The sequence below is a fragment of the Scatophagus argus genome, chromosome 11 (genome assembly GCF_020382885.2).
Source record: "Scatophagus argus isolate fScaArg1 chromosome 11, fScaArg1.pri, whole genome shotgun sequence".
Lineage (NCBI taxonomy): Eukaryota > Metazoa > Chordata > Actinopteri > Scatophagidae > Scatophagus > Scatophagus argus.
In genome coordinates this window covers 8,154,405-8,177,002 of record NC_058503.1, presented here as the reverse complement: position 1 = coordinate 8,177,002, position 22,598 = coordinate 8,154,405, and the positions used below count along the sequence as shown (strand labels likewise).

Below are 22,598 nucleotides of genomic sequence, written 5' to 3'. Positions count from 1 at the left end.
AAAAAATGTGATGCATGTAAATTATTTTTCTGCAGGAATAGAAATAGTTGTGGGATACCCACATCAACCTTCCGCATTAACGCTGTGTCAAATGAAATCACTTCCTCTGTTTTAATGACTTATTGACTTTTCCTCATGGGAAACATGAGTCAAGGCTCCTTAGACAGTGTGTGGGTGTTTCTAAGTACCCTCTATATGTGTGCATGAAAGTAAATGGGCGCTAAGCTGAAAGCGAAGTCTTTTATGTTACTAGTGTTTCTTCATCTGTCTTTCTCCCTCTTTGTCCACATCCTCTTCCTCCTCTCTGCAATGTTATTAATGTGCACTGTGTATATTTATAACCCAATAAAGGTTTTACTAGCACCGTGATTATGGAACATTGAGGTCATGCTGACAGGCTACCAAACACACAAGGATAAAGCCAAAGTACATATAGAAGATAGCCATCATGTAAAAAATGTACAGCATGCAATTGCACATTAATTCATTCTTTCATTAGTAATATGCAGCCAAGAGGGATTTAGTTTGCTTAATAAATGAAAACCTGGCAGCAGTGTGTCTTTCCACAAACAAAGTCCTGGTAGCCCGGACTTTGTCTTGAACAGCTTTCACTCAGAACGAAGGTACAAAATTATCCTCAGCAGGGCCTGTAGATTATCTTTAGTAACTGGGACATTGTCACTGAAAAGACACATCTCTCCAGAGTTATTTAAATGTAATTTTGCAATGCTGAGAGCACCCCAAATTCTGTTGAAGTCAATTATAATGAGCAGGCAGCAGAAGTCTCAGCGGTACATATCTCAAAATATGGGCAAATAAAACAAAACCAACAAAAACATGGATGGGGAAGAAAATGTCTCTCCTGTGAATTAGGATGAAATGACTCTTTAAATTGTGGTACAGGATCCAAACCTGTTTAATATATATAGATGCACACACGTTGCATATACAGGGAATTTGTTGCCTCTTTTGTTTGTCCAAAGACATTTCTTGTTCAGGTACTTAACATGGAATCATAGAAACATTGCACACTTGGAGTGCTCCACTATGATGGTAGTGGTGATAAAATGAAATCCAGTGTATCTTCCTCCTCTCTGCCTCATATTTATTGAGCCATGCTGGGGATAAAAATGTGGGCCATCAATCATAACAGCAGCCAATCTTGAATCCACATCTTCACGATCAGATTTTAGTCTCATCCAGTAGTGCACCATGCTCAGGTTGAGGTATGTATCTTCCTTTTGGCTTGATAGTAAATACCCTGTGTATCTCACACTGCTATCACCCTCATATCGCACAAGAGCAATGACCAGCTACACAAATAAACACCAGAGAAGATACTAATCAAACGCTAGCACTACTTCTGTGTGGACACACAGACATCATAAGAGCTTGGACAAATTGATATCCAACTATTTTGATTCAGATATAAAATTTAAAACATGATCACACACACCTGACGTGATGCAATGATTGAGCAACTAGGGTTGTAGTGATGGATGAATCTATGTGTATTCATGTGGATGTGGAGACCTTTTTTAGCTTATTGCGTAAAATCAATTAATCTCAGTTATTAACTACACTCACCATCCTAAACAGTGTTGAAGACATGTACATTGTTATTTGTTCACACAGGTGATGGCCACATGATTATTACAAATGGGAGGTCAAGCATTTCTCATTTCATTCATCACTGGGCACAATAAAACCACAATTTTAGGCTTTAATTTGTATGATATAACCCCAGTGGGCACAGATCAATAGGTAGCATGTGAACCTGGGGCAATCTAGAGTGGATTGAGAGGTAGAAAGGCAAGAAAAAAAACCAGCATTTGACCTTTTCATTAACGCTAATCAGAGTAGTTGACCTGGCAGAACACCCAAGTACCCGATCCCCAGGTCTCACCCTGGAGTCCACTCACACTGAGAAACAACGAATGAATGCATTTATTTGTCATGTGCAGCTGTGCAAGGCAAGGAGAGAGAGAGAGAGAGAGAGAGAGAGAGAGAGAGAGAGAGAGAGAGAGAGAGAGAGAGAGAGAGAAATGGATAGAAACAAGGGGAGCAGAGTAAGAGTACTGTAAATCTCTTGACCTTGGTCCTGGCTGTTTAGCTCTCAGTGTGAAGGGGGTTTGGCCTATAGCCTTAAATATTTCAACGCTGCTTGGTTGGCTGGAAAGTGCTGAGTTAGAAGAAGGAATAGAGGCCAGGCCACAGCATTCAACCTCCCCCAGCAATTAACACAGCAGCAGGACATCACTGCAGTGCTCAGTAGTGTGTGTGTGCCTGTGTGTGTGTTTGCAACCATCCAGTACTTTTATCCAAGTGTCTGTGACTGTTATAACTGTTACTCTAGTGTTTCTTCTGACATTAAGAGTAGATTTTGTACAATTGCCACCCCTAGCCCTTAATACAAAAACACACTTTAATTTTTAGGGTTTTTTTTTTTGCTTTTTTTTTTCTCCTGAAGACTCACCAGTTACTGTGAGTTCAGTCGTCCTCCGTACAACAAAACCACCAAACTGGACTTCGCAGGTGTAATTCCCAATGTCATCTTCTTTTACCTCCTGGATAGACAGAATGTCTCTCTTCTGGATGATACTGGCACGCCACTGCTTTGGTCGGCACTCCTGTACAGTTGAAGAGAACAGACAGGTGAGACTTAAAACTTCTAACCTGAGCTTAGAAGTGATAAATCACTTAAGAAGTGAAATACAAAATGACAAATGGAAAGGTACTGTGTATTGCCAGGCAAGCCTGACATTATGAAATTTAAGAGCTTCACTCTGCTTCATAATGAATTTGATCCATCAGATTTCAAGTGGTCTGAGCTGGGCACAAAAGCTTTCAAACATCACTGAGCATTATGAGACTGGATGAAGTGGTAGGGATGCATAGCTTGGCACTCTGACATAAAAACCCCATACAGTAAAATGATAAGGCTTAGCCATTATCCTACTTATCTGATCAAGATTTATTGCACTGGACTAAATTTTCTCCATTCAATGCTCCCGTAGAGCTGCGGAGGACAGAAATGTTATTTACAGTAGTCTGTGCGTTTGTGTTGCATCTGTGCACGTGTGTGAGTATGTGTGTGCAGACACAATGAGTGACTCCATGTCATGATCCTCTCCCCAACCCCTCGGTACTCTGCCAGTGACAACGATGGCTCAGCGGACTATATTTTACCATTGCTCCCGGCAACCTTCGAATTCAATCATTGTGGCTCCGCAGTGGTCCAAATAACTCTGGGTTCCAGCACTCCCAGTCATTACCCAGACTGTAATTGAATTCTGGAAAAACCTAGAGGTCGAGCCCGGCTGAGCTAATCTACTGCTGATCTGCCTGTGATTAGTCTGGCCCGAGACCTTCTCCAGGATGCACTTTGTTGTCCGCAGGCCGTGCCTGACCTGGGAAAGGCAAGAACCCAGGTGAGAGAGGAGAGGGTGCATGCTGAATAAAGATCAGAGACTAGGAGTATTTGGAGGACATCCACTCATTCCGCGGGGCAGAGTGACATAGGACAATTTTCTCCTCATACAAGTTTTGTGTTCATTATAAAAGCTATCTCCCTGGATGCCCTCTGCTCAGTCCTTGCTCTCTTTAGATGACTCTCACAGTGCAAACACACTTATGTGATACATAGCGAGCATTTGCATCCATACATTATCTGCCTAAGTGATCTGGAACCATGTTTCCAACAAGGCTTTTAAACATAAACACACAAGAAATTAGATGAAAACAAACCAGTGAACCATTCAAGAATATTCCTCAACTGTGCAATCACAAAAAGCAGACTCCTTTTTACCTTTACCTAACACATAGCAAATAACAGTATTCAAGACACACAAAAAATATCAATAAAGGTATACAGATGACACACAAATCACAAGGGTGTAGAGATAAATATAATCACACAGCCCCAGAGTTTGAACACACACACACACACAAAAGTGACTCTTTCCTGGCATTTTCATATTCCCCATCTACAATTTGTAGAACCAATCAGAGAGGACGCCCCAGTATTAGCCCTCGATGCCTGCCAAACAAATAGCAGGATATGTAAAATTATGACATTTCAGCACCACTGCACGCATAATCATTGCTTCTGTTCTCTAATGCAGTCATCAAGCCATAAAAAGGCTTTAATGCAAAGTTTAAATACTCGGTAGCTTTTCAAGGGAAAACGATGCTTTTGAACAGCTTTTCTGCTGCCAGCTTGCTGTCATATAATTTTGCTGTTTTCAAGCTATTACATGAAAGGGATACTTTTTCTTTGACTTTTGCAAGGCTTGGGTGAGCTTTTAGTCTTACAAATACTCAACCATCTATATGACTTTTCAGTGCGTGTTTTTTTTATATCCTAACACAAAAGTAAGTCGGTGAGCCTCTTATCACTTAACCGAAAAAAGTGGCCCCTCCCTTTCCCCCACAATAATTTCCTTCATGGTATACTGATTATCCACATGTTGAATCCAGCCCAAATCTCTCTTTCATCCATTAAGACATTAAATCAACATTATCCTTCATTCTGACGTATAACATGGGGGGGGGGGGGGGGGGGGGTGAGCACCCTCCTTCTCACGGTCTCCCACGAGGGACGCGGTTTTGTTAACGTGGCCTGTGAGGCAGCGTTGGAAATTAAAATTAAAAAGACTTTTCGGACTTGGTGGCGCATGTATACGCGGACGCGTGTGCGCACACACACGGAGAAATGGACTCTGTCGTCAGCTTGTATATATTTTAAATGCTTGGTGACATGTTTGGCGTGGCGTACACCATGGACGCTTCGGCGCTGAAAATTCAGCCCGCTGCGTCGCTCACTCACCACAACCACAAGTCACTCGTGTCAGTTTTCTCCCCGGTTTAGCATCCAGGCGTGTGGTGAGGTACCCACTACTCGTCCACCTCTTCATTTCAGTTTGTAAAGACTCTGGTTTTTCATACACTCATAGTCACCTGCACTCCCGGTCCGGCCCCACTGCTCCTCCGCGGAAGCGCGCGCCGCTGCAGGGGCGGACTTTATTGGGCACAAGGCAAGGGGGCACGTCCCATTGCACTCAGGGGGGTTTCTATTTTTTATGGTGTTGGCTATGTGGTGTTTGTGTAAAATTATTGTATGGTGTGTAAATATTTGGTGTGTGGATAAATTGAATAATGCATTATTTATTTATTTTTGTATTTATTTATTATGATTAGCATATTGTATGGACCATTATGTTTGTCGGCAATCCCCTCCATAATGGTTTGGACCATTTGGGCTCTACAAGCAGCCCTACTTAAAGGAGCCTCATTTTACTCTTGGTGTTCCTTGGGAGAACTACCATGTGCTACTGTGAGTGTTTGCTATTGCTGTTTTTGATTCCTGCATTTTGTCTGGCTGTAAAAACCTTGTGTTCCAGGAGAATAAAAGAGCTTTTCCTGGCACCTGACGCTTTGCTGCCTCCTACTTTCAACCTCTTCCACCTGAATCCGATCTTGCTGAGATCCCGGTATTCGGGGAGACCACTCTGGTCCCTCACAGGGGGGGTAAACATATCTGTGCTTGCCACAACTTGTGGCTACAGCCTGATAGTCAGACCCTCAACACACACTGGACTAGCTGCTTTCTAGACATGAAAAAGGTAATAAATCCATAGCACAGGCAGTGCAGCAAAACCAGTTTTGTATGAGATCATCAACAAAGATTCACTACATTTTTGTATCTTGTGGTAACCTACATCCAGTCAGCGTATACAGATCAGCTTCCTATCACCAAGTAGGCTGACTCTTAACCCTGGTAACTTGCCCCCAGTCCCCTCTGTTTGTTTGTCATTCAGATCTACAATGATTTTCTACATGGCCTCTCCAGAATCCAAGTGCGTGATTTTGACTGTCATAGTGATGGAGAACTTCAATCCCTGAAAACGTGCTTGGTTAGAGCTGGCTCACCTTATACCAGGTGATGTCCGGCTCTTTGCCAGGTTCAACATAGTCATCGATGTCAGGACAGAGGATGTCTTTGCTCTTGCTGAGCTCAGCCTTCTCCATTCGTCTCATGTTGGAGTTGTAGCACAGGTTTGTGTCATTCTCTGCCACAGTCAGGGACATGGACACCTTCATGCAATACGTCGAGTTCCTGTAAGCAGAGAACAGCAATACAATGAACTTAAGATTAATTTATACTCATCTGAATCAGAGACTTGAGCAACAACATATCTTTATCAAATGTCATACTGCTACATTAGTGGTATTGACATTACATTATGGAAAATAAGATGAAAAATTACCTCTTTAACATAAAAACATTGATAATAGCACACATACTCACACAAGCACAATTACATGTTTGTTCCCTTTGGTACCATTTTGGTTATTTTTATCATTTTTCATCCCTCCTCTGCCTCCCTCCCTCTCTCCTATGTTTGTGGGGTTAGCAATAACGATGTGTTCAGCAGCTTTACTGAGTCAATGACTCACACTCACGACCACTAATGGATTTATGGGGGGGAGTCAGCTGGGCCTGGGAATGCTAATCAGAGAAGAGACAAACGCTAAGAGGGCCTCATGACATGATTGAAGAAAAAAGCTGCTTGGTCATCACAAGGAGTTAGCCCCCACTGCACATCCTCCCTTGTCTCCCAGCAATCATCAACACACTTCACCTCTGATGCACACTAGCTGCCAGAGGAGGACCTCTCTCTCTCACTGTGTTATTAATGTCATAATCATCATCATCATCATAGGCACCATCATTTCAGCCCCCATCACCACTGACACAATGCCATCCCACTGCCCCCGCCTCTCCAGAAGTGACTGTGAGATGGTGTTCCCTACAAAACTCATACTACATGACTACGTGAACACCTTTGCTGCTGTAACAGCCTCCGTTCTTTTGGGAAATTTTCCCATAAGATTTTAAACAATAAGTCCACATAGTTGATGAGGTTTAGTTCATGGCACTGGCCAGTACAGGTCTCATAATAATACATAGAACACAGTAATGGCAGGAGGTATTACAATACATTAAATCCAACAATAATAGCAGTTCAAAAAAGGTGAGAAATTAAATGTTTTTTTTTTTTAACATAGCAAGATTGTTGAAGTCGAGATACAAGCAGGGAGTCAGGAAGGGAGCAGTTATGTCACCCCAGGTCCAGCACTCAGTCCTAGCTCAGCTCTGGAGGTTGGTATGAGAGTAATGGAGGCTACAGGAAAGGGTGTCGAGGTGGACAAGTTAGGTAGAAGATGGTCTGACTTGAGTGAGTGAAGAGAATGCGTTTCAGTAGAATCTGTTGTGGGACAGAGAGCCTTGCTGCAGAGACTTGCTCACAAGTTGTGGAATAGGGAGCCAGTAAAGGTGCTTTGGGACAGGGGCGGTAAAGTTTCTTAAGAACTTGTAGAATGTACAATGTAGAAGGAGAAGAATGCTACTGCAGTATTCTGGATGTAATGAAAGCATAGATGAGAGTATCAGAAAAGAAAACGGGTGGCAGAGGAAATTCTTGCAAACTGCTGCTGCAAAATTTAAAGTACTCTGTAATCTAAACTAGCATTAGCTGTAGCATTATGGTTTCTCTTACTTCCAAGTAAGTGGTCTGGTTGAAACCATAAAACAGCCCCAGTCCACATGCTTTTATAATGTCTGTCTAACTGTGTGTTTATTCTCTGCCACCTGGTCCAGCCTGACTGTGATGTGACTCGGTCAGTCACTCAGTCGGTCCAACTGGAGGCTGCGCATGCAGCCATATGGGTTTTCATTTCTTTTCATTACATTACATTTACGGCTCACCAGATGCTCCCATTCACTGTAAATGACAGGGTTTCATATGATCTGCTCAGGTTATGGAAGCAATAAGGGAGTCACCTCTCTCATATAAACACCTCTGACCCCCTGGGATCATAAAACACAGATGCAGACACACACACTCACAGATGTGCACGCTTATAAGACAAATGTGGCTACATGCAGCCATGAAAGAGTGTGTATAGGGTGTGATGAGTAAAGGAAGAATAGCCAATTGGAATGAGAGAAAAAAAAGATACTGTATATTTCTACACCACAAAAGATGGTGTAGATATAAAATGGAAAATGCAGCAAAAAGGTAAGATGCAAGATTGTACAACACAGGCATGCACTCTTCCTGCTGAAAACCAAGATTATCATCTTAATGCTGCCCATCTAGAGGAAACAGAATGGGAAGTGTGATGATGTAGGCTTATGGAATAAACTTGGATAATATATTTGTTTAAAGAACTAATTCAACCATGCAGACACACGCACAAGAACACATATGAGGTAAATTAGCACAAAGACAAAGCTAGCCCCGCCCCCGGCTTGTCGATGTAATGAAAAGATGATCAAAAATGACCTCTTACAGTCATGCACCTGCGCCACTGAAGTCCCCAAGGAGCCAATAGGAGACAACTCTACATGTTAAATATTCACAGCAGGTACCCTGTGGCACTGTGGGAAGATGTCAGTGGTGCAGCTTGATTGATGGACAGCCAGGGCTCAATGCATTCTGTGGTGTCTTTCACGTCTGTCACATTGTATTCAAGTGTGGCTGCTTTGGATATTAATCTGCGGCTCACGTTAGCTGTAATTCTCCACACATTATTATCCCACATGTTGGATAATGTAACCATGGGAAGGAAATACACATGGTTTTACCCACTCCAGAGCACAGACTCATTACTAGAATTAGTATAAAATAATTGATCAGGTGAAACATAGAGGGGCTGTGTCAGTGTGTGCGTGAGAGACAGAGCGAGGCTGAGAGGAAGAAAGATTGATAGATCTGAATCGATGTAACAGACCTTATGTGAAATCACATGTGGAAAAAAAGCATAGGAGTGAAAGAGAAGGAGAGCAAAAAAAAGCATATGGAGACTGCTACGTAATTGAAGTCACCTTCACTTAAAAGCTGGTTATTAGACTTAAATTTCCAGCTATTCAGATGCATGCACACATTGCAGTAAATGCACACATTTATGAAGCCCAGAAAGACACACACTTTAGTGTTCCCCTATATCTCTTTCTGAGAAAAACATCTGGAGGGCTTCAGTGAAAGGCTGAACTTAACACAGAGGGATTTGCCTGCATTTATAGATAGAACATAACATGCCCAGAGGTACTGGAAACTATCCTGCCATATACAGTGCAGTCAGAAGGTATTAGGGCAGTGACACAATTTTTATGTTAGCTTTTGTACTCCAGTGCAGTGGATTTGCAATGAAACAATGACTATGGCTTTAAAGTATCGTGAGCATTAATCTGAGAGTGCTTACATCGAGATACGTTTGAATTTTGATGCAATAAAATCATTGTTGCATGATGTGTAGGCATCATCACTTCTAAATTGCTAAATACCATTACCAAATTTTCTGGTTGCCTTCTCCATGTATCTCATAACACACTCCCAGAAACACATGGATCCTAATCTGACCAATGACTGTGTCATTGTGGTCAGAAATATCTATGCATCACATAGCCCTGGGATGTAGTTACATTTTCAAGGAGGCAAACAGTAGCTTCCTCAGTTCTTCTGGTCCCTTGACAAAACCACAGAAAGCCACATTTCCCTTACTTTGATAAAAATTGGGATAACTTTTGTAAAGGAGGGTCAACTTCTAAATAAAGCTAAAGGAATATAAGCAGGGTGTTCTTAAAATACACAATGTTTAGACTCATACAAAAATAATCTCTCTTAATCATTACTTATGACCCACTAGAAGTGTGGGGTGCTGTCTGTCTCTACAGAGACCCTGCCCTCTAGCTGTGTTTTATTAACTTCAGGATGTTTTTGGACGCTATTGATCCTGGAGAACGTTATCCTAGAGATAGCTGGTAGATGAGTCTCAGTCCCAGATCATTAAATTTTGGGTTGGTGGCTATTTGATGGTTTGGGAATGCGACTCAATATTTAACTGTCCTTCTCCAGAATCATTTACTTCAGTGGAAGCAACTCATGAATTCTTCATGGCATGCCTTTAAAGACAATGAGGTGGCAGCCATCAGTTTGTATGTTTCAACGTTTTGTTTAAAAAACATGACAATGCTGTAGCAAGTTATTTTGTATTAGACTTGCTATTTTACCTGTCTTGGAGGCATAGATTGTAGCATTACATGTGATAATGAATATAATTCACTGGATACTATGTTGTTGTTATTTCCAATTAAATAACTCACAACTCATTGCCATTTTTAAGAATAAAAATCTAATATTAATCTGAAAGCACAGATTTGAAAAAGGCAAACCATCTTTGACAATGAAAGACATCGAAGTGGAGGTGCCTGAAACCAATGAATAGTCTCAGGACTAATTTACATTGAATTCACAGTTGTGAAATATGACACATCAAGCGCATGCTCATTTAAAAAAGCTATACAGTTCCAGTGGCATGTAATGTTCTTTTAATTGGATGCATTAATGATGATATTCTTCCAAACAAGTAACTCATTACGGTTTGGGGTTTCTATACACACTGAGCTGCCAGTTTGTTAGATACACATTAAGTAATTTGAACATCAAACCAATACATCAGTTCTGCAATAAAGCCCACCTTCACGAAGCCTAATGTGTATATCCAATTTCTGATGATAATACTGTATGTCGCTGAATCAATTCTATATTCACATGGTTGTGTAATATTTGTCCACACACAGTGGGGGTTGTTATAATATGAGATGCCATTTAGATGTCTGAGGTTTGGATAAAGGAAGGTCAGCTGCATGTACTGTATGAAATCCGAGTGGGGCGAAGAAGAGACAAAGGCAACCCGTCCCTCTCTTTGCCCGCAGGGCATTTAAAGGAGGAATGTTTGGGTCATATGTGAGAAAAATGTGTGACTTAAAAGCTTACTCTCTAACAAAAAGAAAATTGATCTCAGCTCAGAGGCAAATCTCTTGCAGCGTTTTGATTAGAGTATCTGAGAAGCTTGAAATCTCCCCAGCTCAGCGAGAGCAGACTGAGAAACGCAGAGCTGGGGGCACTTTTTAACATCTGTAGTGCTCCACAGAATTACAGTATGCCAGTGTAGGAAGGAATACTCAGATCTATTACTTAAGGAAAAGCAGCAATTTACTACAGTGTAAATATACTTTGTTACAAGTAAAATCCCTGCTTGCCAAATCTTTAGTAAAAGCACAAAAGTATCAGCATCAAAATATGCTTGAAGTACTCATTTCAGAACAATTTATATATGAATGGAAAATTCAATTAGTGACGTGTTAATGTGCACACCACTTGAATGTTGCAGCAGTAACAAATCCTACAATTCCCCCCTGATATATAGAACAGAGGTAGTAGCAAAGTAGCATTAAATGGACTTACACAATTAAAAATACAGTACTGAAATAAATACTTTGTTGCACTCCATCATCAGTACATCAGCATGCTCTTAATTTATGAACACAGTACTGGAATAGACATAAAGTATTGTTAGGAGAAACTGTCAATAATCAAAGAGAATATGAATTTATAGTGAGCCAACACTGGAAAGTGCTTGTGCCACATTAGTCCTAGAGAGTGCAGTAATGAAATTAAGTAGAGGCTGGGGTATCATTGCACACAAACACACTCCCTTGGTCACACTCAATGTATCTTGCAAGCCTCTCTGGGTCTTTAAGAGGCCTTTAACTGGGTTTAATAAAAACTCTCTGAAATGAAGAGCTGCAATGAGGCGTTAATTGAGGGATGTTCTCCACTGAAAAGGTTAATAAGTTACTGCCACATAATTATGCATCTTGTATTAAGGAAAAGTATCTCCGTAACGGCTCACTAAAGTGTGTGTACGAGTGTGTGTTTGTGTTTTTGCTTGTGTTTGTACTCAGTTATCTCTCTTTGTCTATAGATCTCCCCTCCCACTCTTCACGTGGCTTAGGACCTGTGTCCGCATAGCGTTCTTTCTGGAAGAAAAGCACTGGCAAGGCATTGGGGAGTGCTGAGATGAAGAGGTTGTGCACAGACAGAAACAAAAAAGCTACTCGTTGGTTTTGACTGACAGCTAACTTTACACAAACAGAGGGTTGACTACTCAGAACAACAAGCTTACAATTCCTCGGACAAAAGCACAATACCAGCAACATTCAATGTCTGGCCGATCTGCTCCTCTGTTGTGATAGTGCCTGTCTGATAATGCTCAGGATAGACCGTCATGGCAAAAACAAGGTTCTTGTCCATTTTCTTGGTTACCAGGGTCCCGCTGCATCTAATATATGATTGGTTGTCTGAAAAATAGTGACGGTGACAACCCCAGCGCCTTTTTGAAGGGTTCAGATATTTTCAAACGGACACATTGCTTATTAAGGAAAATAGGTGTAAGAATATTTCCCTTCTTTACATTTTGTCAGTTTGTAAAAGTGAGCAAACTCACCCCTCAGCTGAAACTACAGGGGCTAATAGACTACTCCCTCTATGGGTACAAAATGGTATTACAAGACAGGACAAGCTGGTGCTGGCTGGTTAGCAGGCTAACTTCAGTTGTAACAACTTGACAAAAAAAGTGTCACAATCTGTTGACAAACTTAGTTCAATTTTTGAATGGTTTAAACTAAAATTCTGGATATAACTTACAAATTGCAAGTATAATACACAAATATAGGAGTTTTATTAATCATATTATCTAAATCTTGGCAAGAAGTGGAATGTATTTTCTCTCAAAATGTAGAATCAGCATTCTCCTACCGTAAAACGCAAGAGTAGAGGCCTGCATCCTGGAGGTCGGCAGGTCTGAACCAGATGGCATCCTCCTCCTTGCTCATATGTATGCCATCAAAAGAGATGGGCTCCTCAAAGTCACTGTGGCCCAAGCCAGAGCTGCGGTACCACATGAGGCTGAGGCCCACACTCTGCGCCTGGCTGTAGTTGGCCCGGATGTATCCATAGAACAGAGCGCACTTCAGCCGGACGGGCTCACCCTGCAGCACTCGGTACTTAAGATAGTCCACTGACCAATCTGTACAGCCGTCCACTGCAGGGAAACAGAGATAGAGAGAGAGAGAGAGAGAGAGAGAGAGACAGACAGACAGACATTCATCAATATGTTACTGGGGTGTTTGTAAAATAAGTAATCAGGAAAAAATAAAATATATATGTTCTCATACAGAACTGAATGCAGCATTATTACAGCACATAGAAATATTATATTCACAACCATACTATATGTCAGCGTTATATATCATAACGTTGCTTCCAAAAACAAATTAGAGGAAAGAAGACTACCAGGTTATAAACCAACCACAATATTGCTTTCCTTAGTTATTAGTAAGCATTTGCTTCAATAGTTTTATTAGTAGTGGAACACTAAGCTGTGTGCAGCATGCATGTACAAAATTGTTTCACTGTTATTTTGCTGCATATTGTGTGTGAGTTTTTGGAGGACTGCAAATGTCACTATGCAACGCCTGTGGAAGTCTCATCGCGCCTCCTGCTTTCTTGACGCTGCTCACACATTCAGGACATGTGTACCACCTTGCCCTCTGCAGAGACAGCATAGATGCTACCCTGCAATATCCCAACAGGCAACTACTGTTAGATTTGAGAATGAACTATAACATATCTGCTTAAATGATGTCAGGCTCTGAGTGCTGAGGGTAAACCATAGCTCCAGTACCAAAGAGAGCAAGTCCAGTTTAACGTGGTTCTTTGTCTTTGTCTCCATGGACAGATATTTTCTCCTTATGCTCTTTATCACACAGTTTTGGCCCCAAGCTAACGGGCTAGCTCAGCTATCATCCGCTCTCCGTGCACTGCGTGTTGCTCACTAAAGATACCGTACCCCGACGGGACTGAAAGTTTGGCCTACATATCCACCCAGGTCAGCGTACATACTACAGTGAAAGTCGAGTAGCTTATTTTACAGATGAAATTAAAAGCTTGCATGTGCAGTACAAATTTAAACTGTCTCCTAGCTTAACTCTTTAAATGTATACACGTACTGACTCCAACAGTTGAAAGACTGAAAGGAAATCAAAAGACACCGGCACAGCCCCTTCAGCACATGGGTATGTTGTAGTTCTAGTGAGCAGATTCCTCTCATTTCCCTCATTTCCCACTCTACCAGAGGTTAACCTATGGCCAGCTATCAGTCTCTGACTAATTAGCTACCATTTGTTTATCCAGCAGGTGTGTATTAGGGCATGTGTAACCAGAGAGAGAGAGAGAGAGAGGTGGTGATGGTGTGATGAGATAAAGTAATAAGAACCCTGCTGCGTGCCAGTCTGTGAGTGATACTGAGCCTCACAGGGACAGCTATGCTTGTAATTAATACTCTTAATTACCAGGGAAGTACTGTGTGTCTCTGTGTGTGTTTGCATGAGTGTGCATTCCCTATATGAATGGTTGGCTGCCTAATTATGTCTGTTAATTACCAGTAGACTTAGCTCCAAATGTGTGTGTGCTTACATAAGATGTGAGAAACAAAAAGTGTGTGCATGTGTGTTTGCGTCTGTGCGTGTGCGTGTGTGTATGAGGAGTGCAATGTGTGACACCCTAATTATCACTCTTAATAATGAGAGCAATGCTCCTTTAGATGCATGCACACATGCTCATACGTGTTCACATGCACTCCTCAAAACTTTACATTTGATTACACAACCCTTTCTGATGAACATTATTAACAATTTAAGTGTGGAAGAGAATCTGTTTTTTGGCAATTGAGTTATATGTTTTAATTATTCATTTATCAACCCAAACAAGGGGAAAAAATCTTTTCCATTATTAATTCAGAAACAGCAGATTTCAGTTCCATTTTGTGTATTTATCTCCTTTGAACATTTGAGCATTAAATATGGGACAATCAACAGAGAAAGCTTGAGCCACAGACTGACTGTATCTCCTTTGGCATCGGAGTGAATTTCCATTGAAGGCAGTAGGTGAGTCCTCTGCCCTCACTGCATATCAATCTCCTAATCAGCAGGGACAGCAGAGGCTTCATTCAGCCTTTACTTAATTCACCCTCTACACCTCTAATGGGTATGACCTCTGCATCTCCCTCACAGTCTCCATTTCTTCCCTCCCTGCCACAACAGAAACTACTTATTCTAATAAGCTCGTATCGTGATTCACAACAAAAAAGAAAACATTTTATCCAGTCATTTGCTTTCACCATGCAGATGGTGCAGATGTGTGCTGTCCGAGAAACTCCCAAAGCGTAAGGGTGTGTGCATGTAAACACACAACAAGGAGACCTTTCATTCCTTATGGACCTCCCAGTGGGAGTTGTCTGATGCAGTGGCCTTTTGCGGTGGAAACCATATTTACGTCTGAAACTCAAAACGGTTTTATCAACTCAATTAGAGGCTGACATTTCCCACATCCCCACGCTGGGCAAAAAATCAATGCTTCCCGCTGGAGGAATACTGCAGTCCTCACCTCTCACTCTCTCTCTCTGCTGACAGCACATACACATCTACTCATGCAAAATGGGATCTCTCCCTTTTCATCCATGCACCTCTGGGACATTACACCTTAAGTAGTGATTCTGTTCAGCCAGTCTCAAACAAGCCCGTACTGTAAAGGATGTTTCCATATGGAAACATTCCCACATGGCTGTCAGTTTGAGGGAAACAGGCCTCTGCTCCAGTGAATCTTACTGCAGCACTGTAAGCTGCAGCACTCCTTTACCCTGCTGCTCTTGCGGGGTATATGTACGGGGCATAGGTATGGCTGGTGCAAGGAAACAGCAAGAGGGGGAATGTCAAGCTGCAGGATGTGTGTGAGTGTGTGTGTATGTGTCCGCGCACACGTGTGTCTTGCAGAAACTTTATTACATTCTGTGTCGAGGCAGACCTGTCCATCTTATCGAGGCAATAAATACAGACCCCTGAGCTACTATAAATTTACCCACATTCATGCATAAACACTCATGGAGCCACACAAACAAGCAAATGCACACTCACAGCAACCCAACCCCCAAACACACACAATCACCTAGCAGTCGAAGCGTCATCTACATCAACTCATGTTTTTCTTTCCTCCATAATCAAATTCTCATTGTCCTTTCACAGCAGCACATAACTCGAGTATGCCTCTCTTTCCTATTTACATGTCTCTCACTGGATCTCATGTCGCCCTCACTCGTCGGCCTCTCTTCTCTCATCACTACCTGCTCTCCTAATGAAGTGCAATTATCAGATGTTGGGTGGGCGGCAGGGTTCTCGCAGGCCAAGAAGACATTCAATGAGCTATATGTGGATAAGCACTCTTAATAACTTTCTGTCTCTCTCATTCTCTTTCTCTCCTACTCAGTTTACACCCACTCTGCACAAGACTCCATATCTCTCTCCCTATCCGGCCGACTCCTTCCCTCTAGCTTGGCATTGATGTTTTCCCTCCTCCATGGCCTATTTGGTCATTTCTAACTGATCTTTGAAACAATTATGAATAATTCCTTCATTGTAAAGTACACCGCTGAATGTGTTTTCATATGAAACAGATTACAGAACAAACATCTTGTATAACCAACAAGCCTGGAGGCAAAGAAATGACCATTTCAGCGTTATCCACTATGTAGGTTCACCTCTGTATTCTTGACAAAGGCTAATTATATACAATTGAGCTCCATGGTTTTCAAACTCACTTCTAACTCACAAGTGTGGGTCCTCTGGCTGAGACCTGTGCGGACCCTTTAGGGTAATTGTGCAGAATCTATAGTGAATGGATCACTGCACTACTGAGTCCTGGAATAAGAAAAAAATATCACCCATAATCTTCTTGCAAATTACATATTATTTTTCTGTGCTACTGTGCTGCTCCACTGTACTGAGATAATATGCAATAGCTGGCTGTACAGAGCAAGGTAACTATAATTAACAAAAATTAAACTAGACATTAAAACCCAATCTGAAATAACATTTTAGGTCAAAGAAATACATTTAAAACTGAACTAATGTTGAGACTAATAAAAAAAATAAACAAAAACTTTTCTAAATTAACTAAAACTTGCTGTTGCTGCAGGGTGCTGCAGCAGTCATGATATAATTGCTCCACTGAGTATGATGATTGTGAATAATGAATAAAACAGTAAATGCCCATCAATTAATGCAATCAGTGCTCTCCCTAAATTAATGCATGTTATAGTGGCTTTTGTGGCTGCAAAAACCTTTCATAAAGCTCAAGCATATAAATGTTCCTAATGCCAAAGATGAACAATATGAGTGGGCCATCATATCAGATCCATTTGTATAAACACTTAAGTTGATTCAGAAAAACAAATGAACTTTGTGAGCACAGTTACAGACCTTTGAAGCCGAAATGTCATTTTATAAAAGACTCAGAAAACTACATCATGGTAGGGAAAATAAGCTTCCAATTCATGCATCTTTATTGTCTGAAATCCCAGCAAACAGCACAGCTAATGTGGCCTGGCTTAGTTGAGGTCCTAGTTTTTCTTCCGCTGTTCCGATGGGGCCAACATCTGGTTTAATGGGAAATGACATGACCTGAATTAACAATAACAACAAAGCTTGAGGTAAAAATCACAAACAATCTATAGTATATTAGTTTATCAAGTCAAATCACATTCAGCTACATCAACTGAGAGGTTATCTTTGCAATATTTTAATAGTATCAATTATGTCTACATGTATAACACATACATTTCACTGAAGCATCTTTGTGTATTAGTGTTGTACCTAACACTCTCTTGCTCTGCTGTACTACTCTAAGTAACTTGATATCTGTCTTTTTAATCTTTCCCTCTGTGCTGTGCCACTCCATATTTCCGTTTCAAACTCACCCTCTCTCCCTGACAGTTCATCATTGTTCATTTATATGCAAATGTGGACCAGTACTGATAATTTCTCTCTAAAGATGGTAGTGAACTACCTTTGCCGTCTATCCAAAAATCCACTTTGATGGAGCACTCTTACTTTGTATAAATCTTGCTTTTCTTTCTGACATGACAGAATAACTTATATAGTAATGTAGCAATAAATTTAATCTCCCAAATCGCAAACATTGTCAACATGATACAGTAGGGTAATATTTTATCCTTATTTGCTTGTATTAGTGATTATAAACCTGTTTTCCATTTTGTGAAGATCGCTGCACAGAAAACAAGCAAAACAACACACTGTGCACATTTTGTTTATTTGAACATTAAATATTTTTGTAAGCATCTAAACGGGAGAAGCAGGAACATAAGTACTCATTTTCATGTCATTTTGCCAGTATTGGTCCAGTTATCTTTCTCTGAGACAAAATGTTTGGTAGATGGGCAATTTGATCAAAGAACACCTTTACACCCTGCTTCAGGCATGCACAAAGCTAGTAACATTACCACAGAATCATCCAAGTTTAAACTCTACTAAGTTCAGAATACGTGTACATAATTACAATCGATTACTGGAAGGGCGGCCTGACAAATGGAAAGATAGGCATGTGAAACTGTGATGGGATGTGATGTGAAGGCTGCATATGCAAAGCAGCATGTCTGACAGGCCTGCTGCCCTACAGCTACCCACCGACACAAACCCCCGCCTGGATGCTTTTGCTGAAGGTTTAGAGAAGTATTGAGTAATTTACCCCGTATTTGGTTATTTTACAGCCTTGTCATTTTGTTTGTAGAAAGTTGCCTCTTCTCCGGCTTGTAGTCGATTCCAGCTCAGTTTCCTCCTTAGCTTCTTTCATCATAACTCATAGAAAATACTCTCCTCCTGGGGACGGGGGGGTGTGAGGCAAAGATACTGAGTAAGGTGAAAGGGGCAGGTGTGTGCTGGGTTTCTACAAACAACAAAAACTTAGTTATTATAGTTTAGCTGCTGAGTTGGCCTCTTTACTGACACAGCCTGCAGCTGCAGGACGAGCTGTGATGCAGTTAATGGATGCATCAAAACCCTACTACAGTTATAACTGCAGACATCATACACATGTTTTAAGATTCAGAGTGTCTTAAACACACCTTTGGGACTATCTTTGATGTCCCCCGTGAATAAACATCCATAAATGTGCTTAGAAATCATACAGGAATTGCTCCGTATAACTAGAGAACCTGTCTGAGAATCATTTTTCTTTTGTAATCCATTGATAGTTGTCTGTCCATCCGTGGGTACATTGTAAACAGAGGCTGTAGCAGCTTTGTGTCCACTTTAGTAGCTTTGGTACACTTTTAATGCTGCCAGTTTACCTAAATACGAACAAATATAGGCTAAAACAACAGGACACAAGTTGCAGCCCACAGCATAGCTGTTTCCATGGCGATATTATACTTCCTGTTAACACACCCCCAAATCCCCCAACTGGCAACTGTAGTTTCAACACTTAGATCCTCTATATAGATGTAAAATAACAGTAAGAGCAATAATACCAGGAGTCACAAATCCATTAATAATAATGAAATCTTCATGTTAAAGTCACTGGAGAGGGAGCTATACATCTCTGATCTCTGAACTCTACTCTAGCTGATCTTCTACAATTTGTTTATGCTGATTTGAAATTGTGGCATTTATCCCCATTGACCTCTGTTCAGAATAAATAAATATATATATATATATATACCTGTGTGTGTGTGTGTGTGTGTGTGCATGCATGTGTCCACATTAAATCGGAGCTTCCATTTCTCAGCATCTTGCTTTATTGCTTTTTGTTCCTGACACTATTTCTAATACATGCGTTGTAAATTGTGCTGTAATGCACAACAGTGTTACATTAAATGACTGAACCTGCACCCAAGGACCACAGAAAGGATACGGAAACAGTAGGGAAATGAAGTAAATCTAATTTCTGGCAGTAGATGTTACCATTTGCATACATATTGGCAGAGTAATTTCAAAGGCAACATGAAGCTTTTAGAGATAAACCAAAAACAATACCAAATAAAAAATGAAGCAAATCCTCCTCAATGAGTTTTATCCCATAGACTCAAAGCACGTGTTCAGAAGGAAACTGGAGGCATTTGAGGCTAAAGTAAAATAGAATGTGAATCTGTTAAGTCCACATATGCAGTACAGTTTTAAAAAGAGTTTACAGAAAAATCATACAAACTTTCAAGTTTGCCTGAAGGTGAAAATCCTGTTTCTATAGTTTCATATAGAAACCAGGGTGAGTTTGTTGCCCTTGACCAAGTTCAGCACAGCTCACTCAGATCCTTTTAATAACTCTCCAATTGACTTCAAATTAACCAGAACCCGTTATAGAACAGAAATTTCCCCTGTTGTGTGAGAAAGGGTGTCACCGAGACATTAGCTTTTTGACTTTACTCTTACTTTACTCTCTCTCTCTCTCTCTCTCTCACTCTCTCTCCCTCTCTCTCTCTCTCTCTTTCTTTCCCTTGCCCATCCTTTCTTCCCTTTCTCTTGATGATAAAGGGCTCTTTTTAAGGAGAACAGAAAGCTTGTCAGGATTTGGCCAGCTGGGGAAAGTCATTTGAGGCCCAAATTGATGCGCTCAGGACTCTCAATAGTATCTCTGCAATAGTGGGGGCAGGATATAGGGAGACGTGGTGGCTGAGACATTGTTCCTCGTAAATGGCCCTTTATTTCACAGGCGAAGTTGGGAAATGAGCAACACCTTTCATGGCAACTGCTGCTGCTGTACCAGGGAGGATGGCCATGCGTAAAATAGAACACTAAGAAACAGGAGCCGCTAATATCGTAACAGCTAAAAAGTCTACAGCTCTCCTACATCATGTGCGGTTTTACTGATGTTGGGAGCACATGCAAATAAAGTCCCTATAAGTTATAAAGTCAAGCCCGTGTGTGAACACCATCCATCATGTTGACAGGGTGTGTGCAGACTACGTAGACATGAATCCATACACAGCCTGACTGGCTGAGCAAAGCCCCTTGGACCATGACTGGTAAGAAAGGCCCGAAGCAAGCGGAGCATTTCAAATCAAAAGATCTCCAAATGCAAAGCGCGTGTATGCATGTGTTTTTCTGTGGGGAAATCTCTGTGTTTGCCAGTGCAGGTGTCAGTCTGCTGTGTAGTATTAAAATGCCAGTAATTTCTCCTTTCTCTGACTTTGTGTGTTTGTGCATGTGTGTATGTGTGTGTGTGTGTGTGTGTGTGACTGTATGTGTGTGTGTGTGTGTGTGTGTGTGTGTGTGTGCTGGTGCTCTCCATTGTGCAGCTGTGATCCATGAGATTCAGGCTGAGCTGTCATTCTGCTAATCTCCCCCAGTAGAAATACAGCTTGGAAAATGTCATCTGAACATTCTGAATTGTGTTTACACTCGCTGCAGGTTCCATCGCTTCTAATTTGACAAGTCATTATCACCCATGCTCCTCTCCCTCTTCCCTCTTGCGGCCTGAGACACAAAAGAAAAAAAAGGAGAGGAGGACTGGAGGAGACAAAACAAGGGCATTACATTCAACTCACAGACACACAGTTGTGCTCTCAATAATCAGGTGATTCAAACACCTACACCACTATTCTGCATCAGATGCCTCTGTAACTTGCTTAAACTAAACATATTTCAAAAAGTCATTCCCTAATATTGCTGGCATTAATGAAATATAAAAACCTAGACAGAAAGCCCGCATGGTGAAGCTGTTGGCTGTCTGGTCAAAAGCAGCAACTGGAGGCTACATAAGTATTAGGAAAAGCACATGGCTTTCCACACCCTCAGGCCCACAGTAAAGTTATCAGTGACATGGACTGCATTACAGAGGGAATTCCATAATAGGCGGAAAATACTGGGCTGCCTCACACAACAAGTTCTCTAAATCTAGGGACAAAATATGATACTGATATATGCCCTCCAGGATGGCGCTTATACGTTTTTTGTTTTGTTTTGTTTTTTTTCTGATGCCAGATACAATCAACAGGCCATGTCTGAGCTTGATAAAATCTGTTCTTTTTAAAAATTTTAACAGATTCAGGCTCTCAGTAAACTGGCTCCACTGATAAATCCAGACAGAAATTCAGCTTCCTAAAACTGAGCTGCTCTTCTGTCTTCACAAGTTCATATCCTCATGGTTTGTGAAAAAGGCATCTCTCCTGACCTCTTATTATTAGGCCTACAACTTCTGTAAGGGAACCCAAAACAGTGACGAAGACTATAGAGTTCTTGTTAAACGTCTCGATCCCTGCAGATCAGACCCTGCAGACCCTTTAACTCAGATTCGTAGTCCATTGTGATTCACCATGGAGCTATCCATGGTGCTGAACAGTGATTCTGATGCAGACCACAGTATGCCATATTCATGGTCAGATGCATAGGCCTCACTTAGCTGTCAGGTTACCGTAGTTACAGATAAACTGGTATGTTACTTAGGTCATCAATGTTTTTCATTACTTAGCACATTTTATGGTACACAGGGATGATTTTTTCATCTGAGATATAAGCATTTCAGTAATCCAGTATTTTGCTCAACAGCTAAATACATATGTCCACTTTTGATTCTTTTATCTGTCTTTCCGGAGAAGAGAATGTTGTTTTTCCTCTGTGTTCTTCTTTCATTTTGTTAAAGACATTTTATTACAGCATGGTAGTGTGATGCTTTGGAGCCAAGAGAAAGAATGCAGTGTAAATGCTCTTTTCACCAAAAACAGGAAGGGAAATCTGACTTAAAAATAATTAAATAAATGAAATCATGGCCATGGTTGAATAAGAAATGTGATGCTGAATCAAGGTGATAGCAGGAGAATTGACAGATAGAGGTGGAGGGTGG

The 22,598-nt window shown here is 41.1% G+C and overlaps 1 protein-coding gene across 2 annotated transcripts in view; it reads right to left on the bottom strand.

Moving 5' to 3' along the window:
• il1rapl1a (interleukin 1 receptor accessory protein-like 1a) overlaps positions 1–22,598 on the bottom strand; it is a 142,248-nt gene that overhangs the window by 68,358 nt on the left and 51,292 nt on the right. For both annotated transcript variants that reach the window (XM_046404682.1, XM_046404683.1), the window contains exons 3-5: positions 12,669–12,954; positions 5,932–6,118; positions 2,477–2,630 (exon numbers count right to left, since the gene is read on the bottom strand). In XM_046404682.1, the coding sequence (XP_046260638.1) occupies positions 2,477–2,630; positions 5,932–6,118; positions 12,669–12,954 (627 nt within the window). The remainder of the gene's footprint in view (positions 1–2,476; positions 2,631–5,931; positions 6,119–12,668; positions 12,955–22,598) is intronic.